Source organism: Podarcis raffonei, chromosome 6, assembly GCF_027172205.1.
Source record: "Podarcis raffonei isolate rPodRaf1 chromosome 6, rPodRaf1.pri, whole genome shotgun sequence".
Classification (NCBI taxonomy): domain Eukaryota; kingdom Metazoa; phylum Chordata; class Lepidosauria; order Squamata; family Lacertidae; genus Podarcis; species Podarcis raffonei.
In genome coordinates this window covers 27,014,393-27,040,488 of record NC_070607.1, presented here as the reverse complement: position 1 = coordinate 27,040,488, position 26,096 = coordinate 27,014,393, and the positions used below count along the sequence as shown (strand labels likewise).

The 26,096-nt window shown below is 43.6% G+C and overlaps 1 protein-coding gene across 1 annotated transcript in view; it reads right to left on the bottom strand.

The window, feature by feature from the left end:
• The window catches only part of EVI5 (ecotropic viral integration site 5), a 75,916-nt gene extending 56,842 nt beyond the window's left edge, over positions 1-19,074 (bottom strand). Inside the window, exons 1-2 of the mRNA XM_053391756.1 lie at positions 18,959-19,074; positions 5,155-5,372 (exon numbers count right to left, since the gene is read on the bottom strand). Of these exons, the coding sequence (XP_053247731.1) occupies positions 5,155-5,303 (149 nt within the window). The 5' untranslated portion in view covers positions 5,304-5,372; positions 18,959-19,074. The remainder of the gene's footprint in view (positions 1-5,154; positions 5,373-18,958) is intronic.
• Between the last annotated feature and the right edge of the window lie 7,022 nt (positions 19,075-26,096).

Below are 26,096 nucleotides of genomic sequence, written 5' to 3'. Positions count from 1 at the left end.
TAAAAAAAAAAAAGAGAAAAGAACAGGCCAGATTTCGCATTTGAAATTGACAGCTCTGCCATGAACTAAACTTAAGCACACTTGTTTGCATGACCTCCTTCATTATCCTTTGAGACTAAGCAAAGTAACAAACAAACCAAGTTTAAATATTTTAGCTCTGGAATCAGAACCTTGTTCTTTGAAATGGTATTTTTTCCCTGTAAGAGACTATTTAATGAAGCTCATGAGTCAAAAGGTAAAATTATTAAGGGGAGAAATGGAACACACAGGTGGGTGTGGATGGGTGTCACAGCCAGACTCCAAAAATGGAAAGGGGGCATTTGCCAGGAAGAATCAGCAGGTATTGAAAAGCTCAAGCATGTCCCCTGCTCCTGATCTGACCATGTCTCCCCATCCTATATTTGCAGTAATAGCATACACACATTTAGGGGAAATGTGTTTGCTGGCAATTCCATTCTAGATGTGTGAACAAGTTGTAGCTAAGTATTAAGCCCAACTTATTAGTAAAATGGGACGTGGGTGGTGCTGTGGGTTAAACCAGAGCCTAGGACTTGCCAATCAGAAGGTTGGCGGTTCGAATCCCTGTGACGGGGTGAGCTCCCGTTGCTCGGTCCCTGCTCCTGCCAACCTAGTAGATCGAAAGCACGTCAAAGTGCAAGTAGATAAATAGGTACCACTACGGCGGGAAGGTAAACGCCGTTTCCGTGCGCTGCTCTGGTTCTCCAGAAGCAGCTTAGTCATGCTGGCCACATGACCCGGAAGCTGTATGCCGGCTCCCTCGGCCAATAAAGCGAGATGAGCGCTGCAACCCCAGAGTCGGCCACGACTGGACCTAATGGTCAGGGGTCCCTTTACCTTTACCTATTAGTAAAATAAGCGAGGCTGAAACCATGAACATACTAAGTAGTGACTAAGCCTCATTTAACAAATGAGTAAGTCCCGTTGATTGGACTGAACTGATGCTATCGTCATCATTATCATCTGCCAATAACTGGGGGAAAGTTCACTTTCCACTCCTCTTATGGTGAGAAGCCCTATCAGCAGTTATATATTGCTTACAATTTTGCTGTTCACTTGGAAGTGTTACGGTTCTACTTGGGGACATTTGATTTATCAATGACAGAAACAAATCCCAAACTATTTTCTCATTTGCGGTTTGCTCTGCCAAAATGCCCAAGTTAGTATTGTAACCTCCCCCCGCCCCATGCACCCAATTTTGCTGCTCCATTCACAACCTCCTTTCTAAATATATTGAGCAAATGAGCTGAGATTACTAAACTTACCCTGCACTTTTCCTTTCAGGCAGCCTTTGCCAAGCTGGTGCTCTCCCGATGTTTTGGACTACAATTCCCATCACCCCCGGCCAGTCATGCTACCTAGAGCTAATGGGAGTTGTAGTCCAAAAACATCTGGAGAACACCAAGTTGGCAAAAGCTGCCTTAAAGGAACAGTTGTTTGCTCATCAACTTTATATAAATACCATATTTTTTGTTCTATAAGACTCACTTTTTCCCTCCTAAAAAGTAAGGGGAAATGTCTGTGCGTCTTATGGAGCGAATGCAGGCTGCGCAGCTATCCCAGAAGCCAGAACAGCAAGAGGGATCGCTGCTTTCACTGTGCAGCGATCCCTCTTGTTGTTCTGGCTTCTGGGATTCAGAATATTTTTTCCCCTTGTTTTCCTCCTCCAAAAACTAGGTGTGTCTTGTGGTCTGGTGCATCTTATAGAGCGAAAAATACGGTACTTTAAACAAGCATGTGCAACGTTTGTTATGCTGAAAAGCTAATACCCAAATGCTTCTATATTTCCAGTTGTTAGCTTAATGAAAATTGACAGTTAACAAAGAGAACGACAAATTCCCATAAACTGTCGAGGGAATGAGCCGCCTATGATAGAACTAGACCACTTTATGGCTTAACATTAATCCAGGGAATATAGAATTAATGTTCTGGAGGCGGGAAGGAGGACTTACAGCAGGCGCTGCTCCATTTTTACTTCCTTAGCTTTTTTAGCATTTAAGATTATCATAAGCTTATGAATCAGCTGTAAACAGTAGCTTTTCTATCACTGTTTATGCTTAAATCAACCTTGAACTCAGTTAAAACAGCAATTATTTACCTGAACAGGCAAGACATGAGGATTATCCGTAACTAAAAATTAGGGTAGGGCACAGGACGGGAAAGCAGGGAGAAAAGGAAGCACAAGGCCCAAATACAAGATTTGGAACTGGAACTCTTACCATCAGTGTGCAAGTGATGGACTACTTTTCGAATGTTAAGACATGGCTCATGAAATTTAATAGTTTCTTACCCGACTTGGTCTACAAAGCAAAACTGCTACGTTCCTTTCATTTGCAAAACACAAAGGAAACCTTTCCCTTACAAGCAGTGCAGTAAACAAGTCCAAACTCCAGATAAGCATAGAATGTGTGGTTGTCTAACTCTTGAAGAATGAAACAAATACTTCACCACAGCAAGTCATAATTTTGCAAACCGGACTGGGGCAAACGTTTGTATTTTGAAGTATTTATTCTAATTCTCTGTTGTAATCCTTACCTTGATAAGTCCATGGTTCCTTTTTAATTCAGAATCTGCAGTTTATGATAACGTAAGCAGTCAGTAGAAAAGAAACCACTTCATTTCCATCAATGATTTACGTTCCTCAAACAGATTCCTGATTGGTTAAGAATGAACCATTCCAATTTATATTGGAGGGGAACTTAACCCCGTGTGACTTTAAAAAATAAAGAAACCGAGTACTTGTCCAGAGAAAGGTTCCCTACTTCCTTTTTTTTCCACACTTCCGGTTTTTGTCAAATCTTTTGCACATGCTCAGGTCAAAGTTTGTTTTCCACAGTGATGGAATGTGTAATCTGAATCCTGCAGAGCTCTGAAGAACTGTTAGGTTCATACATTTAGTGAGTGAAAGCAGGCAATTCCTCAGGTTTCTAAGCAAGTTTTCAATAAGGCTTTCTAAACACTGGTATTCCGCTTTGATCTCTTAGGATTGCAGTAAATCTAAAGGAATTTCCCATTTTAAGAACACACACAGACCAGCACCTGAAAATAGTTACTTCCGTTTTCCGAAGAATATAAGTGTTACCCAAACAGAGAAAACAAAAAACAGAGAAAGAGAGCAAAAGTGAAACAGAGAATGGATGGACTAGGAGAGATCTGTGATAAAATGAAATGACACAAAAGGCACTCTAAAAGAAAAAGAGGACACAACAACAGTAAAATCTACTGAAGTGTATAAAATTATAAAGATGGGCACATAGATGTATCCTTGCTGGCATTCATGACTTGTTTTTAGGAATACAGATAACTACTGTTCTATCTGAGTGCTACAGGGAGAGAGGATTTACAAGAAAATATATTCATCTTAGGGGACGCGGGTGGCGCTGTGGGTAAAACCTCAGTGTCTAGGACTTGCCGATCGTATGGTCGGCGGTTCGAATCCCCGCGGCGGGGTGAGCTCCTGTCTTTCGGTCCCAGCTCCTGCCCACCTAGCAGTTCGAAAGCACCCCTAAGTGCAAGTAGATAAATAGGTACTGCTTTATAGCGGGAAGGTAAACGGCGTTTCCGTGTGCTGCGCTGGTGCTGGTTCGCCAGAGCAGCTTCGTCATGCTGGCCACGTGACCCAGAAGTGTCTCCGGACAGCGCTGGCCCCCGGCCTCTTAAGTGAGATGGGCGCACAACCCTAGAGTCGGACACGACTGGCCCGTACGGGCAGGGGTACCTTTACCTTTACATTCATCTTATTTGGCTAACTCAGTCTCTCGGAGACTCACAATCAAATTAAGAAACAAACAAAAATTGTTAAAAGCGGCCATCAAAAGGTAACAAATCAATACACGAAACATAAAACACCAACTTCTTAAACGAAACAAAACAAAAAATCACCAAACTAGAGGATACCAACATACAGCCTTAGCACAGCAGGACCATATTCCATCAAGAAAAATAATAATTTAAAATTTAACATTCTTGGGCAATGACATAGAAGGGATAGTTTTGACAGTGGTGATAAGGGACAGCTGATATACAATGGGTACCTGTAACACTCCTGTAGTTGCACTGTTTATAGCAATCAACCACAACTACATACTGTAGCTTGCTTGGAATTGTGAATGCTCCTCCTGTCAGCCCCTGTGGGTGACACAGACGTCACAAACCAACCATAGTCTAGCTTGTCTTGTTGCATGGCCCCAGATCGTGGTATGCTTTATCTGTTTCAAACAAACTACACATGGAAAACTAGAAAGACAAGTCAAGGTTTGTTCTTGGCTTTTTTTTGTTTTGTTTAGCACTCACAGTTGGTTTGCAACAAGCAAGTGAACTATGATATGGGTTCAATAGAGAGGGGGAACTATTTGTGCTGCACGTAGCACCTGGGGTGGGGGTGAGGGGAGGCACAGTCACAAATTAAGCCATGGTTTGGCTTGCCATGTGGACAAGGCCAAGTAAGAACACAAAATGCCAAAGCACAGGGACCTTGATGAAGAGACATTGCTCAAGTCAATTGTATTTATAACTATTGTACTTTAAGGACCGTAATGTGATCTTTTTTGCATTCAAGCCTATCGAGAAGGCATTAAAAACATCATCAACAACAACAACAACACAATTGTATTGCAGTCTTACGTACAATGTTTGGGTGAGGCTGTAGTGTCACAACCCTTTATTGTGACAAAAGCTATGGTCCGTCTGGTCGGGGAGGAATATGAAACTGAACCGGAATGCAAGGTATGTAAGTCTTGATTAAGAAAGAATTCCCAGCGTTCTTCCGAAAAACCAGATGGAAACTTGGGAGATTTAAAGGCAATTATATGTTCCACATCTTTGAACACACTAGCTTAGCTTTCCAAGAAAGAACAGGAACGTGCTGTTGTTGATGTTGTTTTAAAACCAAGCCACCCACCTGCACAATTCGACATGCCACAGGTTGCCCCGACTCACTCACCTGGCAGCAGATGCGTACGACAGAATGGCTACGCCGCAGGCTACTGGATACCTTCCAAGCTGAGCTTATCGCCTTGCCAGGTAATTATACGGCTCGCGACCAACGGCCAGACAAATAAAGCTGGAAAACATGCCCTGCCACTGGAACCGATTTCCGAACCTGAACACCGCCAGGAAAGCTAAGCTGCCACTCACCTGTTTTGCTCTTCTAATTTGGCCAAGAGCTCTAAGTCATCGGGACTCAATTCCGCGGGGGACAAAGGAGACAACGCTGGAGTTGAGAGCGTGGTAGAGGAGGATGCCGTGTGTAATGAAGCAGATGGACTTGCCACCTGGCTGGCCATTTGACTGACAGTGTTCTTCACCCATGAGAGAGTAGAACTCAGCTTCCCTGTAACCTTGTCTGTCGCCACCTGAGGAGGAAAGCATACAAGGAGGCATTTAACAGCTCCCTGGTCAGGAATGGCAAGCACATAGCCATAGGTGTTTAGCTGGATCCCTCCAGTGGTTCCACACACACCCCATCTTTGCTTTTTCTCCTTCCCTTTCCATGCAACTGTAATTTGTTCACATAGAATCATCTCAGGTATCTATTAACGATCACCGGCGCTTTTATTTAATGAGAAGAAAGAACTGATAGGAAAGCGAGCATTTGCAAGTTCTGAAAAAGCGACATCTAAAGCATGGTAGGCAAACTAAGGCCCAGGGGCCGGATCCGGCCCAACTGCCTTCTAAATCCAGCCTGCGGATAGGCCAGGAATCAGCGTGTTTTTACATGAGCAGAATGTGTCCTTTTATTTAAAATGCATCTCTGGGTTATTTGTGGGGCAGAGGAATTCGTTCATTATTTCCCCCAAAAAAATATAGTCCGGCCCCCCACAAGGTGTGAGGGACAGTGGACCGGCCCCCTGCTGAAAATGTTTGCTGGCCCCTGATCTAAAGCTTGCAGGTACGTCAAACTTGCTAGTAAGACTTCTGCAAAAATGTCTAGTCCCACAGCCAAACTTTACTAGCTGGCCTGCTCACAGATATCTTACCAGTCATTTGCATATTAACAAAGAAGAGAACCAGTATGATGGATTTTTCAGCTTTTTTATATATATAGAAAATCTAAGTTGTTGAGCTTTTGTTGGGAAATCATGGGTAAAAATACCTCATAAATAGGACATTGCAGAGGGCAGGCTTCTGCTGGGGGTGGGGCAGAACCTCAGATAAGTGATTACTTTCAATGCTTTTCAATAATATTTGTGGATCTAAGGGGAGCAGCTGCCCCCCCCAGCCCTCCCTTGGCTACACCCATGACCAGTGCTATTTCACATTTACAGTAAAAACAAAGGAGTTTTGTGGCACCTGAAAGACTAACATTTTTTAATGGCATGAGCTTCTGCGGACTCAAACCTACTTCTTTAGATGCATGAAGTGAAGTCTTAGCTGGCAGGTATATGAAGAAAAAAGAATCCAGGTGGGAAATGCAAGGCGAAAAATTACAGCCGGTGATAATTAAGAGATTTAAATGTATGTTAAATACCTTTTACAGTAGCAGATGGTTGATAATTTTTTCTCAGCATTGCCGAGATGATGAGCAGTGAGAAAGCCAGGTTTGCTTCAGGATTAACCATGAAATCATTCTTGGTTAAAACAAAATTGGATTTCAGGGAGCTCCAGAAAAGTGAATGATCACTAAAATGGCAAGCACAATTCAATGTAAAGTGATTCACACTGAGTCTTTTTTGTTGTTGCCAATTTCACATATAAACTAATGGGGTCTGTACTTCAGTGACTGCCCAGGAGCAAGACTTTGAGGATATAGTGGAAAGATCAATGGAGTTGTTGATCCAGTGTGTGGCAGCTATGAAAAAGGCAAATTCCATGTTAGGGATCATTAGGAAAGGGACTGGAAAAAACCTGCCAATATCACAATGCCATTATACAAATCTATGATATGACCACATTTGGAATACAATGGTACCTCGGGTTAAGAACTTAATTCGTTCCGGAGGTCCGTTCTTAACCTGAAGCACCACTTTAGCTAATGGGGCCTCCCGCTGCTGCCACGCTGCCACTGCACGATTTCTGTTCTCATCCTGAAGCAAAGTTCTTAACCTGAAGTAATATTTCTGGGTTAGCGGAGTCTGTAACCTGAAGTGTCTATAACCTGAAGCGTATGTAACCCGAGGTACCACTGTACTGTGTTCTATTCTAGCAGGGGCATAGGGTGGGGGTGTGGCGCAGGGGCGGTTGCCCAGGGTGCAAAATCATTAGGGGCGCAAAATTTCAACAACTGGTGCTGCCTCAGTACCAATGTGTACTATCATTGGGCTCCGTGGGGAACCACTTCTGCATGTGAACCAGGAAGTGACCCACCAGACAACGGAATGACTTTTCTTATCTCTGCAATTGCAATCTCATGGGTGATGTGGATGCCATTAAGCAGTTGAATGTGCATGCGTACTCTGTCCGCACGGCCCCGGGGCAATGGTAACCATGCTACACCACTGAATTCTGGTCCTCTCACCTCAAAAACAATAGTGTGGAGCCAGAAAAGGTTCAGAAAACAGGAACCCCAAATGATCAAGGGGCTGGATCAACCCTCCTGAGAGGAAAGCTCTCGGGCTTTTTAAGTTTGGAAAGAAAGGGAGAATGGTTGGACATGGCAGGCGTGCATAAGATTGTGCAAGGTTGAGAACATGGACAGGGGGAAGTTTTCCTCTTTTTTTCAGAAAACTAGAACCCCAGGATCATCCAATGAAGCCGACTGCTGAAAGAATCAGGACAAGAGAAAGGAAACTATATGCTGTGTGAAGCAGTAAACACTGAAATTTGCTCCCACAAGATGTTGTGATGATCGCCAGCTTGGACGGCTTTAAAAGAGAAGCAGACAAATTTATGAAAGATAAGGCTATCAATAGCTACTGGCCGTGATGGCTACCTCTGAATATCTCTTGCTGGAAATCACAAGCAAGGAGAGCGATGTTGCATTTAGGCTACTTGAGGGGCTTCCTATTAGGCTAGTGGTTCCCAATTAGCCAAGTACTGCAGACCCTTTGTTTATCAAAAGCCAAGCCACGGACCCTCTACTTCTGAAAATATTGATATCTCTGGGGTACTTTTTGTTACGTGAACGGTGTCACCATACCCTCCAACATGTCCCAGCACAAAACCAAGCCACACTCTCATGCAGGTCACGTGACCTGCGTTTTTAGGTGCTGCGATCTCACACGATTTTGGGCACCATGCTCTCACACGAGAACGTTTCCGAGCACAATTCAAAGTATTGGTGCTGACCTTTAAAGCCCTAAATGGCCTCAGTCCAGTACAGTGGTACCTCGGGTTAAGTACTTAATTCGTTCCGGAGGTCCGTTCTTAACCTGAAACTGATCTTTACCTGAAGCACCACTTTAGCTAATGGGGCCTCCTGCTGCTGCTGCGCCACCGGAGCCCGATTTCTGTTCTTATCCTGAAGCACTATTTCTGGGTTAGCGGAGTGTGTAACCTGAAGCGTATGTAACCCGAGGTACCACTGTATATCTGAAGGAGCATCTCCACCCCCGTCGTTCTACCCGGACACTGAGGTCCAGCGGTGAGGGCCTTCTGGCAGTTCCCTCACTGCAAGAAGCCAAGTTACAGGGAACCAGGCAGAGGGCCTTCTCAGTAGTGGCACCTGCCCTGTGGAACGCCCTCCCACCAGATGTCAAAAAGAACAACAACTACCAGACTTTTAGAAGACATCTGAAGGCTACCCCGTTTAGGGAGGCTTTTAATGTTTGATGCATTGCTGTATTTTAATATTTTGTTGGAAGCCACCCACAGTGGTTGGAGAAGCCCAGTCAGATAGGCAGGGCATAAATAATATTTATTTATTTATTTATTTATTTATTTATTATTATTATTATTATTATTATTATTATTATTATTATTATTATTATATGCCCGCCCCAACAGGATGGCCCAGACAGACCACCAATTAGGAACCACTGTTGTAGGCATCTGGTTGGTCACTGTGAGAATAGGCTGCTAGACTATACAGTGGTACCTCAGGTTAAGTACTTAATTCTTTCCGAGGTCCGTTCTTACCCTGAAACTGTTCTTAACCTGAAGCACCACTTTAGCTTATGGGGCCTCCTGCTGCTGCTGCGCCGCCAGAGCACAATTTCTGTTCTCATCCTGAAGCAAAGTTCTTAAGCTGAAGCACTATTTCTGGGTTAGCTGGGTAACGTGAAGCGTATGTAACCTGAGGTACCACTGTATAAACCGCTGACCCGAGTCAACAGAGCTCCCCTTATCAAGGATGCTGGATTTTTTGTTTTGCTTTGCTACAGGGTGAGCTGTACTTATCCTGCTCCCCGTTTGCTCCTGCAGGCCTCTGGTGCCAATGTTTGTCTCTGATTCACCTCCATAAATTTGAATACAGAGAACAATGCCAACCCGGAACCGACTATCTCATTTGCCAGCCGTATTTACATGCAAGAGGTTTCTTCTTGTTGGTGATACTTCACAAGCCAAGACATTTGTTTTCTTTGGCACAATGGAAGCAACCAAGAGCAAGGCAGAAATTGCTCTGTGCCAAGAAAAGAGAAAAACTTTCACTCCGAGAAAGTGCTTCTACATTAGTGGAACCCAAAAACACCAGTTTTTGTTTTTTTTAAATAGCCACTGACTGAACTTGAAAGGAGAAGTAAAGACTGCAGAAGTAAATATGCATAATTTTAACGTGCTAAAAAAACCACAAAGCCTCAAAGAACAGCAAACGTTCCCTCTTCTTTTAAAGCAATGACAGGTATTTATTCCCCCAGAAAGCAAGTTTCCAGAGAACTTGAAAATGTTGTTTGGTCTGAGCCCAGGGGTTTTCTAGTTTGCATGACTTGTTGATGCTTTAATTTGAAATACTTCTGCAGAACTGCAAAATGCGGTCACTATGTACCTGTAAATGCCAGCACAGGTTAGCATTTTTGTTTCTCAGGTAACACAATCGTCATGTTTAGCAAAAGCAAGGAAGGGACGTGTCAAGGTAGGCTTGACCTTTCCAGTTTGTCTCATACAAGTGCTGAGCACAAATATATCCAGGTTTCACACAGCAACCGACTGAAAATGCTCTTTGGAGATTTCACGTACAGACTCATTTAAGGGCCAAATCAGACAAGTTGAGGCAGCCTTGTTGTTTATTCACATGTCTTCTCTGAACCCACATTAAACAGAGAGATTATTATTATTTTTTACAACTAAAAGGGCACGTGGGGAAGGAAAGTTTTCCTTTCCCCTTCTGTTGCCTCAAGCCCTTTTCTGCCCAGATTTGCTCACTCCAGGTTTTAGAGTCAGCTGAAAAGAGGTTGCCCCTTGGTGACAGATATTTAGTTTTCCTCACCGACATACCCCTATTATTGTAAAATTTAATCTACTTAATACATGTACAGTACCGAATACTCTCTCTCTGTGTTTGTACATATATGTAAACTTGATTTTTTACTCCTGTTAGTACATGTTACAGAATACAATGTTTAAAGGATAGCTTTAAAGGAAATTGATGTACATTATGCATTGGGGTAAAAAATGTTCAGATTCCTGCATTGCAGGGGGTTGGAGCAGATGACCCTTGGAACCCCTTCCATCTCTACAAGTCTATGAACTCAATGAATTAATAATGAATTGATTCAACAGGTCTACTCAGGTCTACTACTCAGGGTAGTAAAGGTAAAGGGACCCCTGACCATTAGGTCCAGTCGTGGCCGACTCTGGGGTTGTGGCGCTCATCTCGCTTTATTGGCCGAGGGAGCCGACGTACAGCTTCCAGGTCATGTGGCCAGCATGACTAAGCCGCTTCTGGCGAACCAGAGCAGCACACGGAAATGCCGTTTACCTTCCCGCCAGAGCAGTACCTATTTATCTACTTGCACTTTGATGTGCTTTCAAACTGCTAGGTTGGCAGGAGCAGGGACCGAACAACGGGAGCTCACCCCGTCGCAGGGATTCAAACCGCCGACCTTCTGATCGGCAAGTCCTAGGCTCTGTGGTTTAACCCACAGTGCCACCCGCATCCCACTCAGGGTAGTAGTAAGAGTGTAAGTACACACTGTGCTCCTTCTGGGGTAGTTAGACCCAAACAGCAGGAATGACTCTGACTGGCTGGCTAAACCATGTGGGGATAGCCAACGGGTCTCAAACCCTTGGTGAGTTAGGGACTTCCCCTGCACGTGGAGACAGGTTGAGCAGACGAGACAAGTAGCAAGTCCAGTGGCCAAGAAACTGTATATGCTGTAGAGGGAAGTGAAGGGCATGTTGGGCTCATCAACCTGGGAAAGCAGCCGATCTCAGAGAAGGAAAACTCTGGTCCTAAACCTCCGCTGCCTTGCGGGACGTCTTTGGGAGAAGAAAAGGCTGAGGAGAAAACCCCTCACAATTCCGGAGTGAAGTCCCTAAGATGGTTGACTGGCATCTTCTACACCTCCTTCCTGCAACTGCTACAGCCAAACTGGTGCCAAACACATTGCTCTGCTTTTCTTTGGACCACATCAGCGAGGACAAGGTGGGGCAGGCCTTGTCTTCTGGGCAATCCAGGACCTCCAAACCCACTGCCCAGGCTTGTGTCCCGCGGAAGAGATCTTTGGTGCAATGGTTCAAATTCCCCCTGGAGGCACACTCCATTGTCTCTCGACACAGACGGATGCCAACGGCTCTTGCTTTTCGCTAACCTGTACCGGAAATCACTAGCTCTCCAATACCATTTTCTTGACTTATATGAAGCGTGTCAGATTTTTCATGACTTAATGAGGTTAATGGAATCCGCACCTCAAAATTCATTGCTTTTATATCCAAACTCAAGTGTGAATGCATTCAAACCTAAGTGAGGACAGCTGAATTGATGAGATGCGAAGGAAGAAAAGCAGTCCTCGGAGTGTGGAGAAATAGATTTCCCAGCGCGTAAACTGAGCAATGGTAAAATAATAATAATAAACAACGAACATTAAAGTGTTTGCCCTTCAATTCATCTCAAAGCACCCAGGAAATTCCTATACAGTGGTACCTCGGGTTACATCGCTTCAGGTTACATACGATTCAGGTTACAGACTCCGCTAACCCAGAAATAGTGCTTCAGGTTAAGAACTTTGCTTCAGGATAAGAACAGAAATCGTGCTCCGGCGGCACGGCGGCAGCAGGAGGCCCCATTAGCTAAAGTGGTGCTTCAGGTTAAGAACAGTTTCAGGTTAAGAACGGACCTCCGGAACGAATTAAGTACTTAACCCGAGGTACCACTGTATATTTGCTGGTAAACTATGGAAAATAGGAATACACAACAGGGATGAAAGATGGAGCCTTATACTTGCCAGCGACACCCACCCCATATTGAGCAGTGCGGTTCCAAATGGTATCACACCATATCTGTTATGTACCAGTCACCCCAACAAATGGCAGCCTTGGAAATTAATTTCCCCACTCCCCTGGAGGCAATATGGCCCTCAGGCCACACAACAGGGAATTTATTATCTGAGCAAACACTTCTTATAAGGCTATACCTGTGCACCTTATTTATTTCCCCCATTAAGTCCTAATGATGCTTCTCCAGTGGGTCAGTGGCAATATTTTTTATTCCTAAATGGAAGTACAGTAGCCAAATCATAAACCAACTGTGAAGTTGATGGTCCACTGCAAAATGGAAAATGGATTCGCCAAGTTCTAAGCCATGGACATTACTAATCTACACTTACTTAATGCCTTCATGTACCATAAAACACACTAATGGTTACTTTACTGCTGTTTAATGATAGCCAGTATCTTAAATATTATGCTACGATATGTTGTAATTCTAACAGGGGGCCAATGTGTAAATGAGGTGTTTGCAAGACGGTAATGTGTATTATTTTGTGGGAAGTAATTATAGAGGAAGTAGAAGACTAAAACCCCAAATGATGTTTTTAAGACTTCACAATTTTGTAGCATTTTTCCATAAAACAGAAATCATTCAGAAATTTTGTTAATCTCAACCTTCAGAAGGATTAAAGAGATAATCTAAGACAGGGAATACTAATATGTATTAAGACTGAATTTTCCAATTAAGAATAAGTATATTCAAATTGCAATAAAAATGCCAGCTAGAAATGTTATTAAAAAGTTACAGGAATGCAAGGTCCTGAATATCCTGTTTAAAAAACGAGATGGAAGATATAAGTTACTCCTTCTCACATTCAGCTCTTCAATATGACCAACCATTATCATATATTAGTATATTTTACTTTATTCTCTTTGAACATTATTTATTCTGTAAGTTGATTGTGGTGAATGGAGCTATTAAACCCAACACTTAAGAAAAAAACTTCTGTTAAAAATAACATGAATTGACACAAAATTACCAGGGAGAAGAGTCGGCAGAAGAAGATTGGAAAAAATTTAAGGACTATTTACAGAAATATTGTAAAATTAAGGAATGTTGAATGATGCTGGATTGAAATTGAGTGGTTTCTAGCTGTAATGATATAAAGGAATATGAAAAAAAGGATTGGATAGAAAACAAGGTGGTATTATAAGCTGTAATGCTTTAAGTTAAGGATTTGCTGAACAAATAATTTGAATTGGAATACAAGAAGGGGAGGTATGAGGAGGTCAGAGAAATATGTTATTGAAAAGTATGTATTATGAACTATATGTTTTTTTAAACTTTTTTGTTTGTTTTTTTGTTTGCATAAAAAATTGAAAACTTTAATAAATATCTTTTTTTAAAAAAAGAATTGACACAAAATTACTGTTTTAGATAAGAATTGGCACAGTCTTATATTTGCAATGACCTACAGATGTACTTAACTTTCCTTTTCCTGCACTATCAGGGTAAGCAAGATAATATCCAACCAATAAAAACAAACAGGCAGAGCAAAAGAGGTTAAAACAACTATAACCATCAGATAGCTCTTGTTAGATGGGAAAGCAGCCAAGCAGAAAACAATTTATACTCAACAAGAACTGAAATAAGATTTACAACGGAATCCTATCTTTGACGTGCACCTGCTGAATGAACTATTAAATCAGGCCAGACAAATCTCTTTTTTGATAAGTTACAAGCTTGGTGGATCAGGGGAATGTTGCGGATCTGGATTTCAGTAAGGCTTCTAAGAAAGTCTCCCTTGTTATTCTTGTGAAAAAGCTGGTAAAACGTTGGCTGGACAAGGTAACTGTTAGGTGGGTTTGTAGCTGGTTGATTGACCGAACCCAAAGAGTGCTCGCTAATGGTTTCTTATCATCCTGGAACAAAGTGAGAAGTGGGGTGGTTCTGCCCTCTGCCCGTTATTGTTCAACGTCTTTATAAATGACTTGGGCGAAGGAATTGAGGGGATGCTCATCAAATTTGCAGATCACACCAAACTGGGAGGGGTAGCTAATGCCACAGAAGACAGAATCAAAATTCAATATGACCTTAACAGATAGGAGAACGCGGCCCAAACTAACAAAATAATTTCAATGGGGACAAATGTTAAGGTTCTACACACCTAGGCAGGAATAACCAGCTGCACAAATATAAGATGGGAGACGGCTGGCTTGCCAGCAGCACATGAGAAAAGGATCTAGGGGTCTTAGTGGACCACAAGCTTAACACAAATCAACAGTGTGAGGATGCAGGGGGGGAAAGCTAATGCTATTCTAGGCTATATCAAAGGAAGTCTACTGCCCAGATCAATGGAAATCATAGTAATGTTCTAGCCTGCCTCGGTCGGACCACACCTAGAATACCCTGTCCAGTTCTGGGCGCCACAATTTAAGAAAGATATTGACAAGCTGGAACATGTGCAGAGGAGAGCACTCAAGATGATCAAGGGTCTGGAAACCAAGCCGTAAGTGGAACAGTTGAGGGAGTTGGGATGTTTAGCCTGGAAAAGAGAAGACTGAGAGAAGATAGGATAGCCATCTTCAAACATCTACAGGGCTGTCACCTGGAAGATGGAGCAAGCTTGTTTTTGATCGTGTATAACCCAGCTTGTGTGATAGCATGCTAATCATATTTCCATGAAAATTCTATCGATACCAGTGAAACATCCATTCTATTTACATAGCAAGTTTAGGATCAGGACACAAGAATGGAAAAACAATTTAGAGGAGTAACAGATGCTAATCTTATGCTAACCCTATGCTCATCTTACATTAAAGTAGATCTTATCTTTCATCACCTTCTCCAAATCTCCAAACCCACAGAACTGTGTGCTTCAAGGTTGTTTTACATGGGGATCAGCCAGTAAAAATTAGGGCCACTCTGCCCATTATATATCAGCAGGTTGCAGTTTCCCCCAGCTAAACAAGCAACAAGGAGCAACTGCTTTTTGGGTTTCCTCGGTCCTGCCCCAATGGGATATATACACATTTACCTCAGGCATGCTACAGTTTATGGGTGTATATATGAAATGTTTTGTACCCTGGTACAAAAAAGAAAACAATGTGGAGAGCAGGTTTAGGAGACAGACCTAAGAGATACACACAGCCATCACCACATTTATTTGAAAAGAGGTCCAATTGGGTTTAATTGCATTTACTTTCAAGCTATCTCGATACCTTACTGCTAGTGGCAGGTCTCCCTCCCTTCCTTTCAGAGGGGAAAATGCAGTTGTTAAAAGAGTGAGATTCTACTCCTGTTATTTCTTCCCACAACCCACTAGTGTCAGCTTAACCCTAGCCCTAGCACCTGGTCCTTACAGGCCTTACATATTTTATTTCCTGAAGAGATTTTGTTTAAATGCAGTTAGCAGTATGCAGGAGCTTGAAAAACTAGAGGGCAAATGAGAATCTTAAGCGTGTCACCTATTTGTAAAATAAAGAAAAGGGAATTATGTTGGGGTAAAGTCAACTGTCCACATTAAAAACACAAAATCCCAGGAAACCATGCACCAACTGCCTATTCTTAGTCTTCCTCTAGTCTTTATGAACCTCCTGAATACAAGCCCTGCCTTGTATTATCAACCTTCTTATCAGCCATCTGCTGGAAAAACCATGTAATTTCCCTCTAACCACAAAACACCAGGCCTCAGCAGCAAACAATGTGGAGGTGGTGAGGAAATGGGGTCAAGGGGAAAACGCACAATACCCCATGACTTTTCAATATGCACCTGACAGCCACTCCCCCAAATATTGATGTGAGCTTCTCTGGCCTTGCTCAAAATCCCAGCAACCATCAGAAAAACGAAAAAATAGTGTCAAAATGTAAGTAAATCTTAATCTCAAACTAGGCTATAGTAGTCTGTCTCAGGAAGGTAACAAGTGCTGAGCTGCTTTAGGGACAAATTGCATGCTATGCTGGGAAATCTTTGATTGATCTCCTGGTGTTTTGTTTGTTTTTAACTAAATACATCTGCATGCAGAGAAAGAAGGTGCTGATTTGATCAGTAAAGTAGCATTGAAAAAATGCAGCGGGAGGGGGAAGGTTACCTCCCTCAATTTAAATAACCCTTCCCCAAAAATACTGTCTGCTGATTTGCAAGGAGAGAGGGAGAGGGAGAGGGAGGGAATGCAGCCATGATACAGGCACTTATATACTTCCCTGTGGAGCAAGTAGCAGCGTGAGAGAAGCAATTTAGAATGGGAAAATAGTGCAAGGGAAAGTGTTAAACATCTCCACCCTGGCACCACTTGCGGAATCAAATCAGTGCCACCCCCCCACCCCCACCCCTTTGCCCAATCCAACTATATTTAGTACAGACAAAATGAGACCAGTGATATAATAAACCAACTGTAATGTGTGGCTTGGCCTTCAGCCTATCTCCCAGAGTTTTTAAGTTGGATATCCTAAGGGGATAGCCCTCTCTCTCTCTTTTTAACTCAGGAAACAAACATCGTTGTTCCAACTGTAGCAAGCTTTTGTTTTTCCCTCAAGGTCAGCTTTCTCCTCCCTACAAAGACGCCTGCACAAAATAAGATTTCGGCCTCCTCCCACTCCACTCGCTACTCCATGGGGGAATTCCAAACACCCATTGTCTGCAGCTTTTCCCACATCTTTGAGGATCGGCTAAGCCCCACAAGCAAATCAAGAGTGGGAATAGGGAGGGGAATACACGCTATCCCTAGATTCAGAAGTGCATAGTTTTCGACTACGCTGAATTTTCACCCAAGCCTCCATCATTGGAGGTCTGAGCAACCCTCACCGATCTGAGCATGCACCTCTGCTTTAAACGTCATTTATTCTCTCAAAAGTTTCATCACAGTATCTTCTGGGGTGAATTTTCGAGGAAACATAAACTCTTTCCAAAAGCAAACTGAACTTCCCGGAAAGCTATCCTGGACTGAACCTCAGTATGCCGAGTATACAAATAGCTGACTTAACAGGGATTTTTAAAAAACACTTTTTTTTACAGGAAGTGGGTTATGATTCTGTGGAAAAATGACAATATACTTATGCAAGCTCATCACTCTTATGCAAGCCTTCTGGTTTAGAATTAGTCAATCTGAAGTTAATGTCTGTCCAAATTGCAACTTGGCAGAAGAATGCTTGGTACATGAGTATTTATAATGGACAAAATCTTGTTTTGAACTAGCAAGCAGAGACTCATGAAAGTTTAAACAGAGGGATCAATATTTCCAATGCCTCAGGGATGCAAGAGGATCAGTCACTTTTAAATAAATATCTAGCATCTTCTTAAGGACCACCTCAATTCATTCTACTGCCATTTAAGCAAGAGATAAGCATCAGTTAACATGGTTCATGTAGAAACTTGTATTTCGGTTTGATTCTGTTAGGTGCTTGCAAGCCAGCTGAAATCAACATGTTACCCCTTGTAAAGGCCACTGGGCTCAAACTAGATGTCTTGGGTAATTCACTCCCCCAGGCAAGATCCACACATATCAACAGAATCTCTCTTCTTCTGCTGCAAGGGTAATGGAATCTTCTTATGAGAATGAGCAGTATCAGTAATAAAACCTTGCTGCTATCCCAGAGCGTCTTATGGGATACCATAGCTGGGCGAAGGGAAGGGAAAAAGCAGCTCAGGAAAAATGGTTTCAAGCCTTAAACAGGGAAAACATACCAGTCTCTGTAATGGGTGGTGCAACCAAGCCAAGTCAAAAGGGCCAGAGGCCTAGAGCTTATTTTTCCAAAACAGTGTCTCAGACATACTTAAGCTTCTCTAAGGAACTAACTCCAGGCCTGAGCTCCTTTGGGGCTCTTCCCTCCTCCCCATCTCAACCAACTGTTTTGCAGGAGAGAATGCAGAGATCTTAAAATGCATGCCATCGTGTGTGCATGTATGTAGCTTGGCGCTGCCATGAAAGGATGTCCAAAATGGGCACATCTGACTTAAAACACCTCCACCTCTGACCGAGAATTACACGCAGGACAAGAAAAATTCTTCTTTGCCAAATGTGGTTGGGATGGGATTGTGGAGGCCCCTCCTGGACCTAGTCCGGACTGAGGGAGCCACTCAGTTCTTAGGTGGGGGGGGGGAGTTTCATCCACTATATATCCCCCTTCCCGTACATGCATCCCATGGGTTGAAATCAATCTTCAACAAGTGAGCTAGAAGGCTGACGCTTTGTGTCACGCCATCTGCGAGTGCAACCTTTCTGTGCTTAAGCAGAAAGCGCTCTGCCCTACTCAGGGGCACTCTTGCTGATGGCTGAGCATCTGTAAGGAAAAACCCGGTCGCATCTCTGAGGGATCATGCCCTGTCTGATAAAGCCGGATCAGGTCCCTTCACTTGGAGCTTGGTGCTCAGCCTGGGAGAGCCAAGAAGGGACGTTGCCACAAAGACTAACCACAGGCACACACAACACAGGGGTCGTTCCCCCGCCGCAGAGAGGAAATCCGGTGGGTGGAAAGGAGGAGGACGAGGAGGAGGAGGAAACCCCGACGAAATCCCGCATCGGCGCAAGCAGCGCGCTCTCCGATGTTGATCTGTTGCGATTCCTTTTGCAAGACGCATGAAAGACGCGGGGACGGGAGTGCATGCAGAGCAGCCCTCTTTGCAAGGCCACAACAGGCCCGAGGAGACAGAGAAAGAATTAAAGAGAGAGAGCGAGAGAGAGAGAGAGGCGTCCACACCTTCCTGTCATTCGCGTCTCCAGGGCGCAGCGCGGCGAGGGGGCTCCGTGCGCCCTGGCCCTCTCCAAGGCCACCGGGCTCCCCAACCCCGGCACCCTTTCCCCCGGGGTGGTGGATGGGTGGGATCATCCCATGGGGTCTCCTCCTTCTCCCCCGGGTGCAAAGGAGCGATGGGGGCCAGGAGGGGCGCCGTTCGCTCACCTTGGAAGCCTTTGCCGGGGAGAGGAGGCGAGAACATCAGTTTCCTGGGCAGCCAGCCCGGCCTGGAGCCGCCGCTGCTGCTTGCTGCTGCTGCTGCCTCGGAGCTCCCCGCCCGGACGGCGTCCCGCCTTTCTTCGTCCTCTCTTTCCCCCTTCCTTCCTTCCTTCCCTCCCTCCTTCTCTCTCCACCCTTTCTCCAGCAGCTCCAACCTCGAGAAAGCGGGCCACGTCCCTGGGAGAGACCCGCGCGCAGGCGCACGCGCCCCCTCCGCCGTCGGGGCAGGCGACTCGAGGCTGGACGAGAGGGCGACCGGAGGGGAAAGGGACGCCACCGGGCAGCCGGGCTGCAACGCCCCGCGGGTTGGCTTGGGAGGAAGGCCGGCCTCTCGGCGGGGCTGCCTTCCCGGCCGAGGAAATAATGCGGGTTGCGCGGCATCCAGCAGCCGGGCAGCTTTTCTCGCGCGTGGTTTGGCTGCCTTGAATGCTAACTTGATTCTCTGCTTTCTCCCGGCGGGGGGAAGGGCACTGTCTCCTTATGAGAAAACAAGATCTATGATGGGAACTGTGTTGTCATAACACATAGGTTCTTCCTAACCATACTAACTTCTTCCTCTGCTCCTTCCTCCTTCTCCTTCCTTTGCTTCTTCCTCTTCTTCAAATTTGTATACTGCCCCCATAATAAAATATTAAACATTAAAAAAAACTTCCCTATACAGGATTGCCTTCAGACGGTTCGGGGGTCAGAAAACTCCATGCCCTCCAACATTTCTCCAATGAAAACGGACATCCTACCATACCCTCCAACATTTCTTCAATGAAAACAGGGGCGTCCCAAGGAAAAGCGGGACATTCCAGGATCAAACCAGAAACCAGAATGGCTTCTGAAAATCCGGGACTGCCCCTGGAAAACAGGGACACTTCCGCTTCCTTTGGAAAATCTCAACAACAAAATAGTTTTTGAGCTTTTTAATGAGAAATTGCCAAAATCAACCCTAATTAGAATCATAATACTGCATAAAACCATACTTTCACTCGCCCTTTTTCACAGACACCACACGCAAGCAGTTCAATGGTCCTCTTTGACAGATTTCCCAAAGCCCTCCCCTCTTCCTTAGCCTCTAGAGGGGCACCATTGAGACTCCCAGCCTGTTTGTGTGTGTGTACACAAATGCATTTGGAATGCGAAACTTGGTCTTTGATCCAGGTGAAATAAAGCCTGGTTTCACCCCTGTCCCAAGACAGGAGATCGCTGTTTTGTTGGGTCCAACCTATTACCAAACCAGGTAGCAACACTCACAATTCATTCATTATTATTTCCCCATTTATTAGACTTTAATTAGTCACTTGTCACCCAAAAGTCTACAAGCAACTTACAGTCATATATATTACAATATGCACTACCATACGGGGAAAGGGGGAGAAATAATCCATTAATATTTCATCTCACATAACATCCATTTCTTTTAAAAAAGATATACTCAAATAATAAAGCAATACTCAGACCCACTAATTAACAAATAAACAACACCTCAGCCTCCCTCTAGTCCAAAAAATGTAGGAACTAAAGTTCCAGCCACATAAACAAGGCAGGAATCCTGAACAGACAAGGGAGTAAGCCTCACCTGCTAATGTTAAATGCATTTAAAGACTCAGGAGCAGAGGGGTTGATAAAACGTGGCAGCTCTAATTAAAGGCATGCATATTTAAGTTTTTTAACTATTTTGCTTTTGGTATGTTACCATAAGAAAATGAAAACATTAAAGGTAGCCTTTCCTTCCAACATGGGAAGTAGCTTTCATTGGTTAAACTGAAAGTTCTAATTGTTTAATTAGTATTTGGGTTAAAAGCCAGATCGTTAAATGGCTAAACTTCTTGAGTGTAGCGACAGCCCCAACAACACAAATTCATATATACCTTTTTTGCTACAGAATATATCTTCATGTCAAGGAAATCTTTTAATACGGTACTTCCACTCAAGTTACTGTGAAACAATCTGGAGCCATTACCTCATTGCACGAGGTATACGTCAGCAATATAAACTAGCCTCTATTATTATTAATTAAATTTCTATACCACTCTTCATCCGAAGATCACGGGGCAGTGTACAATATAAAAATACAAAAATACAAAAATACATAGCATAATAACAAACCAAAACAATAACCGCCCCGACACAGTTTAAAAAGGCCAAAGCACAAGTCAGCCTTTTTATTTAAGAAGGACTTAGTGATGCTCAATTCATCAGAGAATTGGGCTATATAAAGTAGTTGACCTAGCTTCAGTGCCAGTAGCGAAACGAAACAAAACGTCGTATTCAACTAAGCTGAATTCAACTAAGTAGTCAACTAAGTTTTACCCAGCGTAGACCTACTGAAATTAATGGACCTAACTGAGCCATGTTCATTGATTTCAATGAGCCTACGCCGAGTACAACTTATTTGAATATGTCATTTATACTACTACACAAAGCATCACTCCTAGCAATAACAGTATCAGAACAGGCCCTAAACTGTTTGATAACCAATAAAACTATATTCTACAGAACCATATTTACGAAAGTAAATAAAACCCAACCATGTAAGTGTGTAACTACTTATTTCATAAAATTTATATACTATTTGATTGTAAACAAACAAACAAACCCTCAAAGCAGTTTGGTTCTAAACTTTCACTAGGAAGTAATTCTGAAGTAATCACTTTAAGTAGGTTATTTGTTTGTGCTCTCACAGAACCTTTAATACTGGACTTGTATACAATTATTTAAAAATATATATGAGTACAACAACTACTAGCTAACTGGGTTGTATCCAACATTAGTCATACTCGGAATAAAACCATTGAAATTAGCAAACATAATTAATTTAAGTTCATTGGCTTTGAGTAGAACTTGGTTGACTACAACCAACTATCACATAAGGGCACAAAAAAACCCCTCTGTTTCATTTTAAGGACTTTAATGCATAAAGCTTATAAAAAATACTTTTGTGCTTACTACCGCCTTGAAACTCCTGCGCCTGGAGATAGTATCCACAGTAGAAGAAACGAGCATTTCTCAATGTTAAATGACACACCCCGGAAAAGGGGCTTTAGGGCTTATATAGATAACTCACTCCCACCCTCAGAAGAGGTGGAGCTAGTGACTTGGCTGGATTCCTCCTATATGGAATAATCCTGTCTCCTGCTCTGTTCAGCATAGCATTGGTTGGGAAGGTCTAACAGATTACAGGATAATAGGTGTTTAAAGATAATAGGATTGATATTTACTTGAGAGAGGGAATTCAATGAAATTTACTTATGAGTAGACACACATAAGGACGTGGGTGGTGCTGTGGGTTAAACCACAGAGCCTAGGACTTGCCGATCAGAAGGTCGGCAGTTCAAATCCCCGGGCCGGGGTGAGCTCCCGTTGCTTGGTCCCTGCTCCTGCCAACCTAGCAGTTCGAAAGCACACCAGTGCAAGTAAATAAATAGGTACCGCTCCAGCGGGAAGTAAACGGCGTTTCCGTGCGCTGCTCTGGTTTGCCAGAAGCAGTTTAGTCATGCTGGCCACATGACCCGGAAGCTGTATGCCGGCTCCCTCAGCCAATAAAGCGAGATGAGCGCCGCAACCCCAGAGTTGGCCACGACTGGACCTAATGATATTGAGGGACGATTTCCAATCATCGTGGGAAAGGGAGGTCATTAACGAGGTTCAATCCTGCGGATTGTCTCACCTTTACTTTGAGTCTATGACGTACAATCAAGCTAGAGCTGTGATCTCCCGGAGACTGAGTGACATTGCCAGAAAAGAGGACATAGCCCAGGTAAAACCAGAGATGTTCCTAGGGGACTAGATTTATCGGACCATACCAGCCCCCTACCTTGCAGAAATCCACTATGTGGAATACCGCAGACTTCTTACAGTGGCTAGATTAAATGTCCTTGACTCTGCGATATTGTGGGGAAGGTACAGGGGAGTAACATACACCCAGAGAACCTGTCATTGTGCCATGGGTGTGGTTGAGTCCACCAAACACATTCTCTTGACTTGCCCTTCTTATGCAGAGCTTAGACAAAATTTTATAGACCCACTCCTATGTCAATTTAGCTTCCTACCCGGAAAAAACCAGGTTTTACACTTGCTGAATAATGTCACTAGAGCTATACCTTCCTTGGTGGCCAAATTTCTTTTTTTAGCTTTTAAGCGTCGCAAGACTATAATTGACTGTATTGATATGGGGCTATCTGTTTAGCCCATTTTAGTGTTGGCTAAGTTCTAAAATTTTCCTGGATGTTTTAACTGTGTATTGACAAATGTACTTTTTTCTGACTGACGGTCGAATAAAAGGTTGATGATGATGATGATGAACCCCAGAGTCGGTCACGACTGGACCTAATGGTCAGGGGTCCCTTTACCTTTAGACACACATAGAGTATACCTCTTAGCCTTTTCTTCTCCCGAAGATATCCCGCAAAGCGTTGGAGGTTTAGGATCAGAGTCTTGAAATTCCTGGGTGAGGAGGGAACATTGAGAGAAAGCTGTCAAGAGGGAGCGCTGAGAAAAGCTTTTGAGCAGCTGGAGTAAGGACCTCTGCTTCAGCTAGTGGGGGTCCAGAGAGGCAGGAAGGCAGAGGCAGGGAAAGAAAAGCAGGAGGGGAAACAGAGTCAGGCTCTGGGTTCTGTGTTGAGAGTTCAGATGTTCAGGTAGCAAAGTGATTTTTTGGCCAAAGGACGACTTCAGCATCGTATGACATCGTATGACAGAACTGTAATCAGCATAGAATTGGAGCGGCAGAACCAAGGTCCCTGAAGCCCTGTGTTTATGTGGCTTTCTACCCGAAAGCTTCAAACCATATTTTGGCACTGAATAGGTAGATGTTCATTGGTAGAGCATTTGCCTGCATGCTGGAGGTGCTAAATTGAATCCACCTGGAACCCGGGAGAACTGCCACTCAGTGTAGACAAGACTAGATTAGATGGACCAATGGTCTGACTCTGTAAAAGATTACTATAGATTACTATGGAAGAAGCCTCCTTCTCTATACAGCCATGTTTTTCCTAAAGACTAACATAGCCATGGCACTTACTCAGCAGGAAAAGGCAGCCCTCTGCCTGCCTCCTGTCATTTCTTTTATGGAGTGCCTTGGTACAGTCTTTGAAAGACTATAATTAAATTTAGACTCTTGATTGAATGAGCCTATCTCCAGAGGACATTCCTACTGGAATGTTGTATTGATTGTATTACATTTTTCCTGTGATAATGATTTACAACTTCATCTCCCTTGAGGTGATCAACGTAATACCATTGTTATGTGATAACCTCCCTTGCTTTGCTTGCACAGGAGAGCAAAACAGCACTGTTTTAAACTATTATAGTAGGCAATACCAGAGTGGTGAGTCTCCTAGGCTCTTGTAGCCATTGAAAGTTGAATCTGTCCTGTCCTCTTTCAAAACTGTCCATGTTGGTGGCCATTACTGCCTTTTGTGGGAGCAAATTCTATGTGCTGTATAAAGAAGTAGTGTATTTTGTCTGCCCTGAATCTCCGAACATTCAGCTTCACTTAAGGGTCCCTGGGGTTTAGCATTTTGAGAGGGGTTTTCTCCCTTATCTGCTTTCTCCACTCCATATATACGGTTATCTTGTACACCTCTATTATGTCTCCCTGTTTTTCTGAACAACAACAACAAAAAGGAAGAAGCCCAAAACGTAGTAACTTTTCCTCACAGAGGCTTTGCTCCAGCTGCCTGATCATTTTTGTTTGCCCTTTTATAAAGTGGGTTTACAGGAAGGTCAAACAGGATCTGTAGAAACCTCTTTCTGGCTGGTAGGCTTACATGTAGAATGTTTATGTGACAAGTTTCTCTGCAGAAGAATTGGGACTCTGCTGTGGTCTCGGTCTTTCTGCTCAGACCATCTTAATGGTCCATGTAACAGTTTGTGTGGTGGAATGTTCTGCAAAGGAGAGAGATGGGAGGAGGAATATAGTACTTAGATTCCTTTTGCGGCATCCTTGTTAGTAGGCTACCCCTGTCAATTCTGCTTTGTTAATCCTGTAGCCCTATATATTCCCTTTGCAAAATTGCTATCTTTCTACTGAACACACTTATAAATTTTGACTTAGACTTTTGAACAGGATACCTGCTTGGGCAGGAGGTTGACATATACGTGCCAACTCCTGAAGTATTTCTAAACAAGAGAGGACTACACTAAGCAGGGCAGCTATTTCCTTTTTAGCTTGCCGATTGGAAAGTCAGTGGTTCGAATCTGTGCAAAGGGGTGAGCTCCCGCTGCTCTGTCCCAGCTTCTGCCAACCTAGCAGTTTGAAAGCATACCAGCATGAGTAGATAAATAGGTACTGCTGCAGCGGGAAGATAAACGTTTCCGTGCGCTCTGGCTTCCATCACAGTGTCCTGTTGCACCAGACGTGGTTTAGTCATGATGGCCACATGACCCTGGAAAGCTGTCTGTGGACAAACGCTGGCTCCCTTGGTCTGAAAAGTGAGATGAGTGCCGCACTCCATAGTTGCTTTTGACTGGACTTAACCATCCAGGAGTCCTTTACCTTTACCTTATTCAGCTTATAAGTGTAACATGGATGTGGCAGTGTGACAAACTACAGTATAGATTCAACATCCTGAATGGGGCACGGGCAGAGTATCATGTCTGGTGGATGTACAGCACTGAAATAGCTTCACAACTGGTTGTAGTATAAATCTTGCAGTGTTATGAGTGGTGGGTATATTGTACTATTGTGAGGGACATTGTGATTCATGGGCACGTCACAATTACTGTTGTCTATAGGGGAGAGACTCTAGCTGTTTCCTCATTTCACTTTCCTGAAATTTACTAGTGAGTTGGATTGGTGCTGAGCATAGGAATCCTGCCCAGCTCAAACTGGATTAAGCAGCACTGCATCAGCAGTGAACTTTGTGAAATTATGGGCTCAGGCTTCATAATT